Raw genomic sequence first — 13,390 nt, 5'->3', positions numbered from 1 at the left:
CAGACCGACCTGGCATTTTTCCCCCTGAAAAAAGCCCAAGTCCCTCAGGGTACCAGAACAGCAGATCTGCATCCCCGGCGGACAACGGGTTCAACTGATCTGGACCAGCGTGACCAGAACCAGTCCCGTGCCCTAACCACGCCGACATGCCTACTCCAGGAGAAGGGCAGATATGCGTGTTGATCTTAACATGAAAAGAAGGCGCCACCCAGACGTTCGGACGAACCGCGCCTGGTGGCCCACCCCAAGGGCGTGAGACCCCACTACATATGTTCAGATCCATCCCGTCATCATCCCCCAGACATGAACGAGAATCCGTCGACAACCCACCCAGGTCATGGGATGTGGTCGTCGGAAGAGGAAAAACCCCCATCTCAGTTGCTTTATAAAAACGCTGTTTCAACCACAAGCAACCAAGGCGTGCCAGTCAATCGCTTGTTTACAGCGAGCTAGCACTATACGTGCGTCGGGACACACCCCCATCAATGAACAGGCTATTTAGACCCGTCATTGAATCCCCAAGGCGCCCAGGGGAACGACAAGAGGGGTGTGACACTCCCTAACTCCAACACTTCTGGAATAGAAAGAAGGAAGCATCAACAGTATGTATCCCAGTCTACACAGCCGGGGTAAAAAATGTTCACATTTTTACATCCCACCACCCTCCCATAGGAAAGAGACGGGGATCCCCAGAGAGACTTCCCACGCGAGCTGTACAGATTGAAAAGAATATATTGCACCTTGAGCCATGTAAAAAACTGGTTTTAGGGCCTCCGGGGAAGAGGCACTGAACCCATACACACTCAAAAACGAATTGAATCGAATATACATACAATAGAAAAGGACCCTTCTAGAGGGTCCACTCACTTTGACAATCTGAGGAGGAAGGCTCTGTACTCTGATGGAGGCTTCCTCACATGGAAGAAGGAGTCCGAACTCACAGAAGGCCTGAATAGGCGCTTGGTGAGGAGGAGCCCTGACCACCCCCCCTGAAAACAGATCAATCACATGGACCTGAACAGCACACGGAAGTCCTACCAACAGAGACGCGCACGGTGACGTACTCTATGGCGGGGGAATTCCTGCGGTGCACACGCCCAATATACCAGGCCGTGGGACCAGGAACTCCCTTCCCCCCCCCCCCCCCCCCCCCCCCCCCCCCCCCCGTAACGTGCCGAACCGCCACGTGACGGGAACCTTGAAGGACAGGGGGTGTACCCCTGACCGACAGAACAATGGGGAGAGGAAAGGTTACCAGTTCACCCCTTTACGACCCCACACCCATGATACGACGTAACGACAAAAAGAGAATATGACACAGTCATAGTCAGCTCTATGAAGCGTTTCACAGCTCCACACAGCGCATGAGCTAACCTGCTATCTGATTTTTACTAAGGAAAAACACAGAATAGAGAGGGCTCTAAGAACCCCGGTCCAACATACACATGTGCTTCTGTGGCCAGTACAACCCAGTTGTAGGTCACATGACACACACAACCCATCATCACCTACAAAAAAATGGCAAAAACACTCAACAGAGGAACGCCGTTTTTTTCACAATGAGAGAATACATCATTCTTGATTAGTATCGACCACAGGCCTTGCTAAGCACACATGACAGCAACCAAACCAATTTCCCTTTAGGAAATAAGTTTCTCCAGCAGATTTAGCACAACCTCAGCAATCAAGCTAAGAGTTACATCGTATCCCTACCACACAAAAGACACAATTAATGCACAACATGTCTGATAGGAGGTGATAAAGTCCCCAGGGAACCGGGGGGGAAAACACAATCCTCCTATTTTACCCTCAATACGGCCAGTTAAAACAGGAAAACCTGTTAATGTGTGAACACACTGTTCATTGTCATTACAGTCTGAGAAAGAACATTCTTTTACTCACTTGTCACCAAGCATAGCTTCATAGGTTAGTTACCTTAGTTGTGAGTACACGGCCGTGTTACTCACACAACAACCAGATCATTACATCCCGTTTGCACGGAGAAGCTAACTGCCAGTGACAAAAACAGCTCACACATAACCCGCAACGTATCCTAAATGCATTGTAGCAACACACGTTTTGGGAAAAACACCGTTATTCACAATACATTTAGCAAAGTAAAACCAGAAGACGTGTTATGAGGTCTGGTCAACCCCGTTCCTACCCGGAACGCAGATCAGCGAAGTGCAGTCACAAGACACCGTAGAACACAGCCGTCCTGTGTTGTTCGATCCGGGCAGCGTCGCCGCTCCAACCAGTCGCTACAGTCCTCCTTGTTGACGCAATCCCCGTCCAGGCTCAGGGCAGGGTCGACGAACATCCCCTGTCAAGGATGACGTCGTGGTCAAGAGTGTAAAACATGTTAAAATCAAAGCACGTTCAACAGAATAGCATCAAGCTAACGGCTGCTCCAACCGTTCGGGTGCTATTGCTTCTGCTCGCGAGACGCCGATCTAACGACGCACGCGATCAGAAGCGAGCTCACGGCGGCGCGCGAGAAGCTAAGCTACCCCGCGCCAGGCCATGGCCATAGCAGCAAGCTAACGTTACCTAGCGACCACGACATGCTAGCCCCGCAGCTAACAGCTGACTGGCTAATAGTAGGCCTTAAGCAGGCCATGCAGCGATCCAGCAGGCTAACGCAGCAGTTAACAGCTGACCGGCTAACCGTAAGCTATGAACATGTAAACAATGACATAACACTCACCCAGACAGGCCGCCGTTCTGAACCTCTCCTCACTTTTTAAGAGAAAAGAGAAAACAAGATGTCAACACCGCTTCACAACGGTGACATTACCACATCCGACGGAATCAGCACAGTACCAACTGGCCTGTGTAGCTGACTTTGAACATGAATCTGCCGCTATCGCACATTACATGCACATATCCCCTCGTGAAGGAATACTCTCATTTGGATATGAAAGATGGGGCCTTAACACGGTGACAGAGAGAATCCACTCGTCCAGAACACACAGGGATCACCAGTGTCAATGGTCGCGGCCCACTAGTTAAAACTATAATGGTCTCCAGACCAAGGCCTTCTGTCGCCTAGGTGGCTGAACAAAGGACCCTAGTCTGGGGCCGGTTTCCATAAACTTCGTCAAGTAGCCCCCATAGCACTAACAGACAAGTGGAGCCCGCCAGCAAACACTACTCACCCAACCTGGAACGCACCGCTTCTCACAACAGCGGCATGTCCGACAGTTCAGCTGTGGCCTGACAGGTTTCACCCCAACAAACACAGCAAGGAACTGCAGTTGAGAAGCATGCAGCGGCGTGCTCCCAATACGAAAACCGGTGGAGGGTTTTTAGAATGATCATCATCTTCCAGACACTCCAGTACGAAGACAATATCGCCGTATTTTCTCGAAAATAGTGAGAGAGAAAATAAAGATATGATGTCAACGTATCCTTGTTTCCCAAAGCTGCTCCTAAACCTTTCTTCCATCATGGTGTCAAGTGTGGGGATCTACCGAGGCACTTCTTCCTTGTGGTGAAAGCGAGAAGGAGGAGAGCAGGTGACCACACACCTGCTTATGAAGGTAAGCTGATGAGGGGTGTGGTCAGACTAATACTGGTATTAGAGGTACATTTGTGGTTTATTCAGTACGCGTGCACGTACGCGAGATAGTGCAGTAGTGATGCCAAGCAGAGCCCCTAATGAAACAGAACCCCTGTGGTTGTGATGGTTGATATTATTAACCCCTGTGGTTGTGATGGTTGATATTAACCCCTGTGGTTGTGATGGTTGATATTATTAACCCCTGTGGTTGTGATGGTTGATATTAACCCCTGTGGTTGTGATGGTTGATATTAACCCCTGTGGTTGTGATGGTTGATATTAACCCCTGTGGTTGTGATGGTTGATATTATTAACCCCTGTGGTTGTGATGGTTGATATTATTAACCCCTGTGGTTGTGATGGTTGATATTAACCCCTGTGGTTGTGATGGTTGATATTAACCCCTGTGGTTGTGATGGTTGATATTATTAACCCCTGTGGTTGTGATGGTTGATATTATTAACCCCTGTGGTTGTGATGGTTGATATTAACCCCTGTGGTTGTGATGGTTGATATTAACCCCTGTGGTTGTGATGGTTGATATTAACCCCTGTGGTTGTGATGGTTGATATTAACCCCTGTGGTTGTGATGGTTTGATATTAACCCCTGTGGTTGTGATGGTTGATATTAACCCCTGTGGTTGTGATGGTTGATATTAACCCCTGTGGTTGTGATGGTTGATATTAACCCCTGTGGTTGTGATGGTTTGATATTAACCCCTGTGGTTGTGATGGTTGATATTAACCCCTGTGGTTGTGATGGTTGATAACCCCTGTGGTTGTGATGGTTGTGTTGCTTGCAGGCGGTGAAGTGCCAGGGCCTGGACCTGGACAGCCTCCTACCCGACCAAGAGATGCTGATGAAGATCATGGTCCATCCACTCCAGATCCAGGTACTGCACGGCGCACCAGAGGCCATGATGATGATGATGATGATGATGATGATAATACTACATACATTTTGTATAGCGCTTTCCCGAATGCTCAAAGACACTTTACAGAGCAAAATGAACAATACAGTTTTAGTAGGGGAAAAAAAGAAAATTATATAAAAGGTGAGAGAGGAAGGAGTTGAAGGCAAGGGTAAATTTTTTTTTTTTTTTTTATTTTTTTCTTTTTTTTTTTTTTAATGATGAGTCTGCATGACGGATATGGATATGATCACTGTGTCCTGCCTGCAGGCATGTGATGATAACTAGGGTTGGGCATCGTTTGGATTTGAACGGTTCCGATTCTCCATATCGATTCCTGTTCTAAACGATTCTCGATTCCGATTCTTTGAGGTGCAGGTCAAAACAGGTCACGGCTTATTTCACAGGAGAATTTTTTTTGTTTTGAAATAAATAAATTAAAATCATACTATTCACATTTTCAGTTGACTTGATACAGTTTAATGTGGTTGCTGTACTGTAACTAGGGTATTAATTAACACAGTATTTATTATTATTATTTTTTTTAAGAATCGAAATGCAAATATGTTACTTCCGGTTCCAGGACCGGAAGTTAGGAACCGGTTCCTATTAGAACCGGTTTTCGGTGCCCAACCCTAATGATAACTGTCTGTCTGCAGGCGAGCCTGTCGGAAATCCACAGCAACATGTGGGTGAGGAACGGCCTGCAGATCAAAGGTCAGGCCATGACCTACGTCCAGTCGCACTTCTGCAACTCCATGATCGACCCCGACATCTACCTGCTCCAGGTGAGCACTCGCCATTTCAACACCGCCGACACTTTGCTCACGTTAAAGGAAAGGAATCTCAAACCCGAGCGTGACATACTGTTTACTTTTATTTAATTTTGTATTATTATGTTTTTGGTAGATTTTTTTTATTTGTTTGTTCTACCGCGCAGTCCGGTAGGGAGAGAGAGAGAGGAAGAACGGGAGACAGAGCGGGGCGAAGACATTCGGCAAAGGACGGCGGGTCCGGGAATCGAACCCGGGTCGGCCGCTTCGCGACGCAGCGTGTTACATGGGTCGCCACTTGGGTGCCCACTGTTTACTTTTTTATTTATTTATATATTTTTGTGTGTTTGGTAGATTTTTTTTTTTTTTATACTACCGGGCAGTCCAGTAGAGAGAGAGAGAGAGAGGAAGAATGGGAGATAGACTGGGGAAGACATTCGGCAAAGGTCGCCGGGTCCGGGAGTCGAACCCGGGACGGCCGTGTTGCGACGCAGCGCAGTACGTGGTGTTGCTACTTGAGCGCCCCATACTGTTTACTTTTACTCTTATTCATAGTATATACATTCAAATTCTTTATTGCCTATATTTATTGTAACATCATAATATTACCGATAGGGCACACAGACCCTCATCTGCACCTTTTTGATTATATTTCTCATATCTTTATATTCAGATTATATCTAATTTTATTGTCTATATATTTGTGTTTCTTCTATTACCCTGCCCATACCTGTACCTCCCCTCCCCCATCATGCTGCTAAATGTATATATACAGTATATACAGCACTATTGTAAATGTTATCAATCAGTAACGGTATATACTGTATATGGACAAAGACTCCGCATTGTGACTGAAGGCAGGCTATCGGAATACTGCTGCTGTCAGTATGACTGCACTGGCAATTGGTATCCATAATATATATATAATATATATATAATATTCAAGCTACTGTATTTCTATTTTTTATTTTATTTTTATTACAATATTCCTTTAATTTCTCAATACAGGTTTGTGCGTCACGGCTGGATCCAGACTACTTCATCTCCTCTGTGTTTGAGAGGTAAACCCCCACAGACATACACGTTATATATGTTATACGTTAACTATTATTATGGGATGCCACGGCTTTGACCGGTCTATCGCACAGGTTGAAAAAGCAAAGGAGAAAACCTAAGTACCGTATATATATGATATTGTTTTTATTTTTTTTTTTACTTATCGATACACTACACTGTGTAGTTGCCGGTAAAAAAACGAGGGATAATATATCGGGGTTCACACAAGGTCCTTGAAGTGCTTAACACTTTCAGTGCCCATGATGTCATAACTCGTTTTATCAGCCCAATGCCTGAATGCCCACGACGTTTATTAGCGTTTTATTTTTTTATTAGCGATCTGAATTCATATTTCATCAACCGAGTCTCCTGTTGGTACAGCAGCCCCTGTAGGAGCTCAGATGTGAAAAAACCGCCCCCTATCGTCTCCCAGATGGTAATGCACCCTTTTGGAATGGACTCAATGAAAATGGATGAGAAGAAAAATCCGGAATCCACATTTGACTTCTCAGGCATGTAACCCGAGCCGATCGGATTCATTGTGGACCCTCAGAACAGCGTGGAATACATATGTCCAGTATGTAGCATTGGATCAATAAAATCGATCGATATTTGGAATGGAGATCAGGAATTGGAATAATCTTTTTGGATAACATCTGATCTCAGGTATGGAATCTATTTTACCAGTCTTAGGATAATCAGACCTGTTTTCACGGAGATATACCGTACTTTTCGGACTATAAGCCGCGGCTTTCCCCCCCATTTTTCGACCCTGCGGCTTATATAACGGTGCGGCTTATATGTGGACAAAACCCGAAAATCGAAATATTGCTTTTTTTACTGCATTGAAATGTTATTTATCTGTTCCCTTATTTACTTAATACAACTTGTAAATGAGTTAATTCTTGTTATTTGTCCGACAGTATTGTGTCCCAATGGGATTCTGTAGAGGTGGGAGTCATTCTCTGTAGAGGTGGGAACTTAAAGCTCAATATAAGAACGGCCATGCACCACCACCCACAGAATCGAGAAAGAGCAATCAATCTGTCAATCCTTTCCGTGTCCGGGCCGGGTGAGGTTTCCCGTGTTGAGTCAAATTAAGCCGCAGGCTCCACTCCTTACATATGGTAATTAAATATTAAAACACATGCGGCTTATAGTCCAGTGCGGCTTATATATGTACATATCATTCAATTTAGCTGCTGCGGCTTATAGTCAGGTGTGGCTTATAGTGCGAAAAGTACGGTAAGCTTTTTCCCTGTGTGTGTGTGTGGCTGTGCGAGCGATCAGGAAATAAGAGAATAGATTTTTCAGATCGCCTATATAGCGTGCATACGTTTTGCATACGATTCATAAATAGGCCGAAAAATGACAATGTTTTTGTGTATTCTAGAATATTCCAGTAAAGGGCGATTATCACGGAATCTTTATATTTTCCTTGAAAACGAGGGCTTTTCAAAATGCTATAAAACGAAAATGAACCGATAAAACAATCCGTTTCGACAATGTTGACTGCAAACAAGTCATTGATAAGCGAGGGGCAGATTAGACACATAGCCATATTTTAAAACATAGATTAGGCGTTTTAACTAGGGATGCTCGATATTGGCTTTTTTACCGATACCGATATTCCGATATTGTCCAACTCCAATTTCCGATACCGATACCGATACCGATATAAACCGATACCGATATATGCAGGGTTTCCCCCCCAAAAAACGGAATAATTTCAGGTAACTAATAATTTCACTGGATGCATTCAAAAGGCTTTCTAAATGTAAGCATTATCTGTGCAAAATATGATCATTAAAAAAGTAAAAATGAACATTTTAAACCAACATGCATACTTTTGACAATAAATAAAATAAGAATTGGTTCTTACTTGCTTGCCTGGGTAAATAAAGGTTAAATAAATGTTAAAAAAGAAAAAAAAAAAAAAAAAAAATGTTTTTTTTTTTTTTTTTTACCGATACCGATATTTTCCGATATCACATTTTACTGCCGATATCGGCCGATAATATCGGTCGGCCGATAATATCGGACATCCCTAGTTTTAACGCTATCATTGAAGTGGGTGGAGGCACTCGAGCACTAAATCGTGCGCCCCCTGCTGGCACTGAAAGTGTTAAAGTGCTTGATTTTTGACAAAAAAAAGTCACGGCCTGGAATTCCTTGAAAACAGCAAATTGTTTTACACTGTGCTTAAAAAGTCCTTGAAATTCAAATCAACCATTCGCATTGACAAGTTTTGTTCAGCCATGATTTAAAATAGTTCTGAATCAAGAAATATAATTTTGTAATCTAAAGTGTAACAAATTGTCGGAAATTGGTTTTAAGCCATAAATATTGGATCTGATATTTTTTCAATAAATGAAAAACAGTGCTTGGAAAAGTACTTGAAAGTCCTTGAATTTCATTTTGAAATGTCTGTGGGAACCCTGTGATATACGTTTGGAGACGAAACGATAGTTGAACAAAAAGTTTTAATTTTAATTTTTTTTATAATTTTTTAGCATTTTTACAGCTTTTCTTGGTCACGTAGGACCGACAGAGGAGAGGGCGAACGGGAGGAGAGGTGGGGAGGACATGCGACAAATAACGTCGGGTGCTGGGATCGAACCCGGGTCGGCCGCGTAGGTGCGCGAGGGACTATGGTATGCACCACGAGGGCGCCCCCAAAACGTTTTTTTTAACAGCTTGTAACAGACTGTCTCCTGCAGCTTGTAACAGACACAAAGTCATGGACAAGCTTCTCTGCGTCTGACAGGGTTAGAGTGGGACGGAGTTTTTTTTATTTTTTTTTCTACTTTTTCTCCCCATTTTTCTATTTTTTTCCCATCCCAATTTCGTATTGTCCAATTCTACCCTCCCCTGTCTCGAACGCTGTTAGGCCATGCCTCCCACAAGCCGGCTGCAATGTGGACGAAGCCTTACATCACGTGTCCCCTCCGGTACACGAGGAGGCAGCCGTCGCATCTTTTCACCTGTACAGCGCGATCTCTCAGTGGCGAGGGTCTGCGTGGGAGGGACACGCCGCCCCCGTCGCTTCCTGATTCTACTGCGCAGGCGCACCAACCGACCTGTAGGAGTCGCACCAACCGACCTGTAGGAGTCGCTGTCCACAACGTCCGATCCCCACCCACCGGCTTTCCCACCCCCTAATACTGCCAATTGTATTAGTATGAACGACCACCTAGCCGCCCGGAGTGGGACGGAGTTTTGATATATATTTTTTAGGTGATAAGATGAGGTCTCCTCCTCTCCTCCCGTCACACAGGTTCAAGGTGGTGGACCTGCTTACCATGGCCTCTCAGCACCAGAACGCCGTACTGGACTCAGAGCAGGAGAGGCCCATGCTGGAAGGAGCGCTGACCTTCCTGGTCATTCTGTCCAGTCTGCGCATTCACTTAGGTAGGTTCTACAACAGTCACTTGGGTAGGTTCTACAACAGTCACTGTTGACCGATGATTTCTAGCAGATGAGGTTATTTGTGGCGGTGGCAGGAGGCAGGTTGACGTGGACAAGACTGTGCAGTCGAGTGGAAAGAATCTGTCTGCGTGCCTCACAAAAGCACTTCAGTGTTTAAAATATGACTCATCATATTGTTTAATGTAATTGTATTAGTTAGTCAAATGTATTATTTTTATAATTTTCAGAGCACCTGTTTGATATTATGAAATGATGTACGTAATGCAATGTAATTTCCTCATCCGGTATCTGAATCATATCTGTCTGTTGTGAACCCCCTGTCTGTCTCTCAGGCATGGCAGACGACGAGATCCTCCGAGCAGAGATGGTGTCCCAGCTGTGTATGAACGATCGCACGCACAGCTCACTGCTAGACCTTGTATCCTTCACCAACCTGTCCGCCCGTCGTCACTCATCTCCTCAGATCAACCTGTCTGTCACTCTTCTTCTCAGATCAACCTGTCTGTCACTCATCTCCTCAGATCAACCTGTCTGTCACTCATCTCCTCAGATCAACCTGTCTGTCACTCATCTCCTCAGATCAACCTGTCTGTCACTCATCTCCTCAGATCAACCTGTCTGTCACTCATCTCCTCAGATCAACCTGTCTGTCACTCATCTCCTCAGATCAACCCGTCTGTCACTCATCTCCTCAGATCAACCTGTCTGTCACTCATCCCCTCAGATCAACCCGTCTGTCACTCATCTCCTGAGATCAACCTGTCCGCCCGTCTGTCACTCATCTCCTCAGATCACCCTGTCTGTCACTCATCTCCTCAGATCAACCTGTCTGTCACTCATCTCCTCAGATCAACCTGTGTCACTCATCTCCTCAGATCAACCCGTCTGTCACTCATCTCCTCAGATCAACCTGTCCGCCCGTCTGTCACTCATCTCCTCAGATCTATGTAAAGAGAAGGATTTCTAAAAGTTGTGTTATTGATCACTAATACAGATGGGGGGGGGGGGGGGAGAAATATATATATACTGAAATTCAATACATCATTATACATGTAACTCATACAACTCTGCATCATAGCATGTACAATAATGCTGTATATACAGTATATTTATTCTTACCGTATCTATCCACATCTGTCTACATACCTGCATATAATCCTTTTTAGATATCTGTAGATACTATATTTATATCTGTCCCTTACCTACTCTTACTAGTTACACTGTACATATGAATACAACTCTGTACATACATCTGATTAGCACTATTACTCAGTAGTACTAATTTATATATTTGTACCCAGTTTAATCAACTGTACATTGTATATTACCGTTGCACTTTACTGTTACATTTGCACTCTGGTTGGACGCCAAACTTATTTTCGTTGTACTGTACTTGTGCTCTAAAATGACAATACGTTTTAATTAGGGATGTCCGATATTATCGGCCGACCGATATTATCGGCCGATATCGGCAGTAAAATGTGATATCGGAAAATATCGGTATCGGTTTAAAAACAAAAAAAAACAATAACAATATTTGTTATATATATATCCAGTGAAATTATTAGTTACCTGAAATTATTCCGTTTTTTGGACGGGGAAACCCTGCATATATCGGTTGATATCGGTTGATATCGGAAATTAAGGGTTGGACAATATCGGAATATCGGTATCGGTAAAAAAGCCAATATCGAGCATCCCTAATTTTAATCTAATCTAATCTAATAGGGCAGGTTTATAAAAATCCACAATATCCCCTTTAACTATCAATTAATAGTCGGCCACAAAAGGATGTCTTCCTTGACAGAACCTTGACAGATCCCTGAGAATCCCAACCCCAAGAGTGGGATAGTTCCAGGAAGCTGCAGCTTCGAGGAGATGCTGTCCGCCGTCGCAGACTTCAAGGCCCCCGTGTTCGAGCCCGGCGGTTCCATGCAGCAAGGGATGTACACACCTAAAGGTAGGACTCTACATGTACACACCTAAACATGTACACACCTAAAGGTAGTGCTCTCTACATGTACACACCTAAACATGTACACACCTAAAGGTAGCACTCTACATGTACACACCTAAAGGTAGCACTTTACATGTACACACCTAAACATGTACACACCTAAAGGTAGCACTCTACATGTACACACCTAAAGGTAGTACTCTACATGTACACACCTAAAGGTAGCACTCTACATGTACACACCTAAAGTAGGGCTGGGCGATTAATCGATTTTATCGATTAACTCGAATTCATGGTTTAGGACGATTAAAAAAAAGAAATAATAATGTATAATAATATATAATTTATTTGACAAAAAGTTATGTTTGTTTGGTGAAAGTTAGATTTGCACTTTATTAAATTCATTCTTCTTTGATGATCAAGAGGCACCTTTTATTTGTTTTAAGTGAAGTGATCTACTGTGTGTATCCATCTATCAGGGATGTCACTTTATTTCTGTCCACGAATATCGAACCGTCGATCGAATCTGGCAAAATGTTAACTGACAACTGCAATGATGGGAACAAATAAAAAATTTATATGAATTATTATTCAAGCGTCTTGTTCTCTCTCGCCGTACAAATAAGTGCATTCCTAATTATAACGTAGCGCTCTCTCTCCCCATCTTTCTCTTTCGCTCTCTCATATGCAATATGTAGTTTATATAATTATTTTAAATGTTCCTTCCGCAGGCGGCTAGGTGGTGCAGTGGGCAGGGCGCTCACCACCAATGCAGGAGACGCTGGGTTCGAGCCCAGCTCTCTGCATTGCATTCAGCTTTGCTGGTCGTTCATACTAATACATTTGGCAGTATTAGGGGGTGGGAAGCTGATGGGTGGGGATCGGACGTTGTGGACAGCGACTCCTACAGGTCGGTTGGTGCGCCTGCGCAGTAGAATGCGACGGCTGCTACCTCGAGTACCGGAGGGGACTCGTGCAATGTATGGCTTCGTCCACATTACAGCCGGCTTGTGGGAGGCATGAAACAGCGTTCGAGACAGGGGAGGGTAGAATTGGACGATACGAAATTGGGATGGGAGAAAAATAGAAAATGGGAGAAAAAATATGTTCCTTCCGCACTGTGGGAGCTAGCATCTACCATGAGATAACCTGCCCAGATGATCATTTACTTACCAAAGAGGCTGGAAGAGTTGGACAAACTCCCCAACCCGCTGCCAATCTTCTCTAGCATGTGGCTCGGGTCCATTTCAGTCATGGTGCTTTTCCAGCAGACTGCCTGGAGATGGAACCCTTCCACCACTGCTGAGACACACACACACACACATTGCTGAGTCACACACGCACACGCACACGCACACACACACACACACACACACTGCTGAGACACACACACACACACACACTGCTGAGTCACACACGCACACACACGCACACACACACTGCTGAGACACACACACACACTGCTGAGACACACGCACACACTGCTGAGTCACACACGCGCACACACACACTGCTGAGACACACGCACACACACACTGCTGAGACACACACACACACTGCTGAGACACACACACTGCTGAGACACACACTGCTGAGTCACACACACACACTCACACACTACTGAGACACACACACACACACACTGCTGAGACACACACACACACTGCTGAGACACACACACTGCTGAGACACACTGCTGTGC

The 13,390-nt window shown here is 44.6% G+C and overlaps 1 protein-coding gene across 1 annotated transcript in view; it reads left to right on the top strand.

Moving 5' to 3' along the window:
- Positions 1-13,390, top strand: part of ubr3 (ubiquitin protein ligase E3 component n-recognin 3) — a 242,571-nt gene that overhangs the window by 45,155 nt on the left and 184,026 nt on the right. The window contains 6 exon segments of the mRNA XM_084314353.1: positions 4,366-4,455; positions 5,133-5,261; positions 6,255-6,307; positions 9,580-9,713; positions 10,064-10,149; positions 11,550-11,691. Of these exon segments, the coding sequence (XP_084170479.1) occupies positions 4,366-4,455; positions 5,133-5,261; positions 6,255-6,307; positions 9,580-9,713; positions 10,064-10,149; positions 11,550-11,691 (634 nt within the window).

This window comes from Notolepis coatsorum (genome assembly GCF_963971535.1).
Source record: "Notolepis coatsorum genome assembly, chromosome: 5".
Taxonomy (NCBI): domain Eukaryota; kingdom Metazoa; phylum Chordata; class Actinopteri; order Aulopiformes; family Paralepididae; genus Notolepis; species Notolepis coatsorum.
Note: the sequence above shows the minus strand (reverse complement) of the source record. Positions and strands in the feature narration are given on the sequence as shown.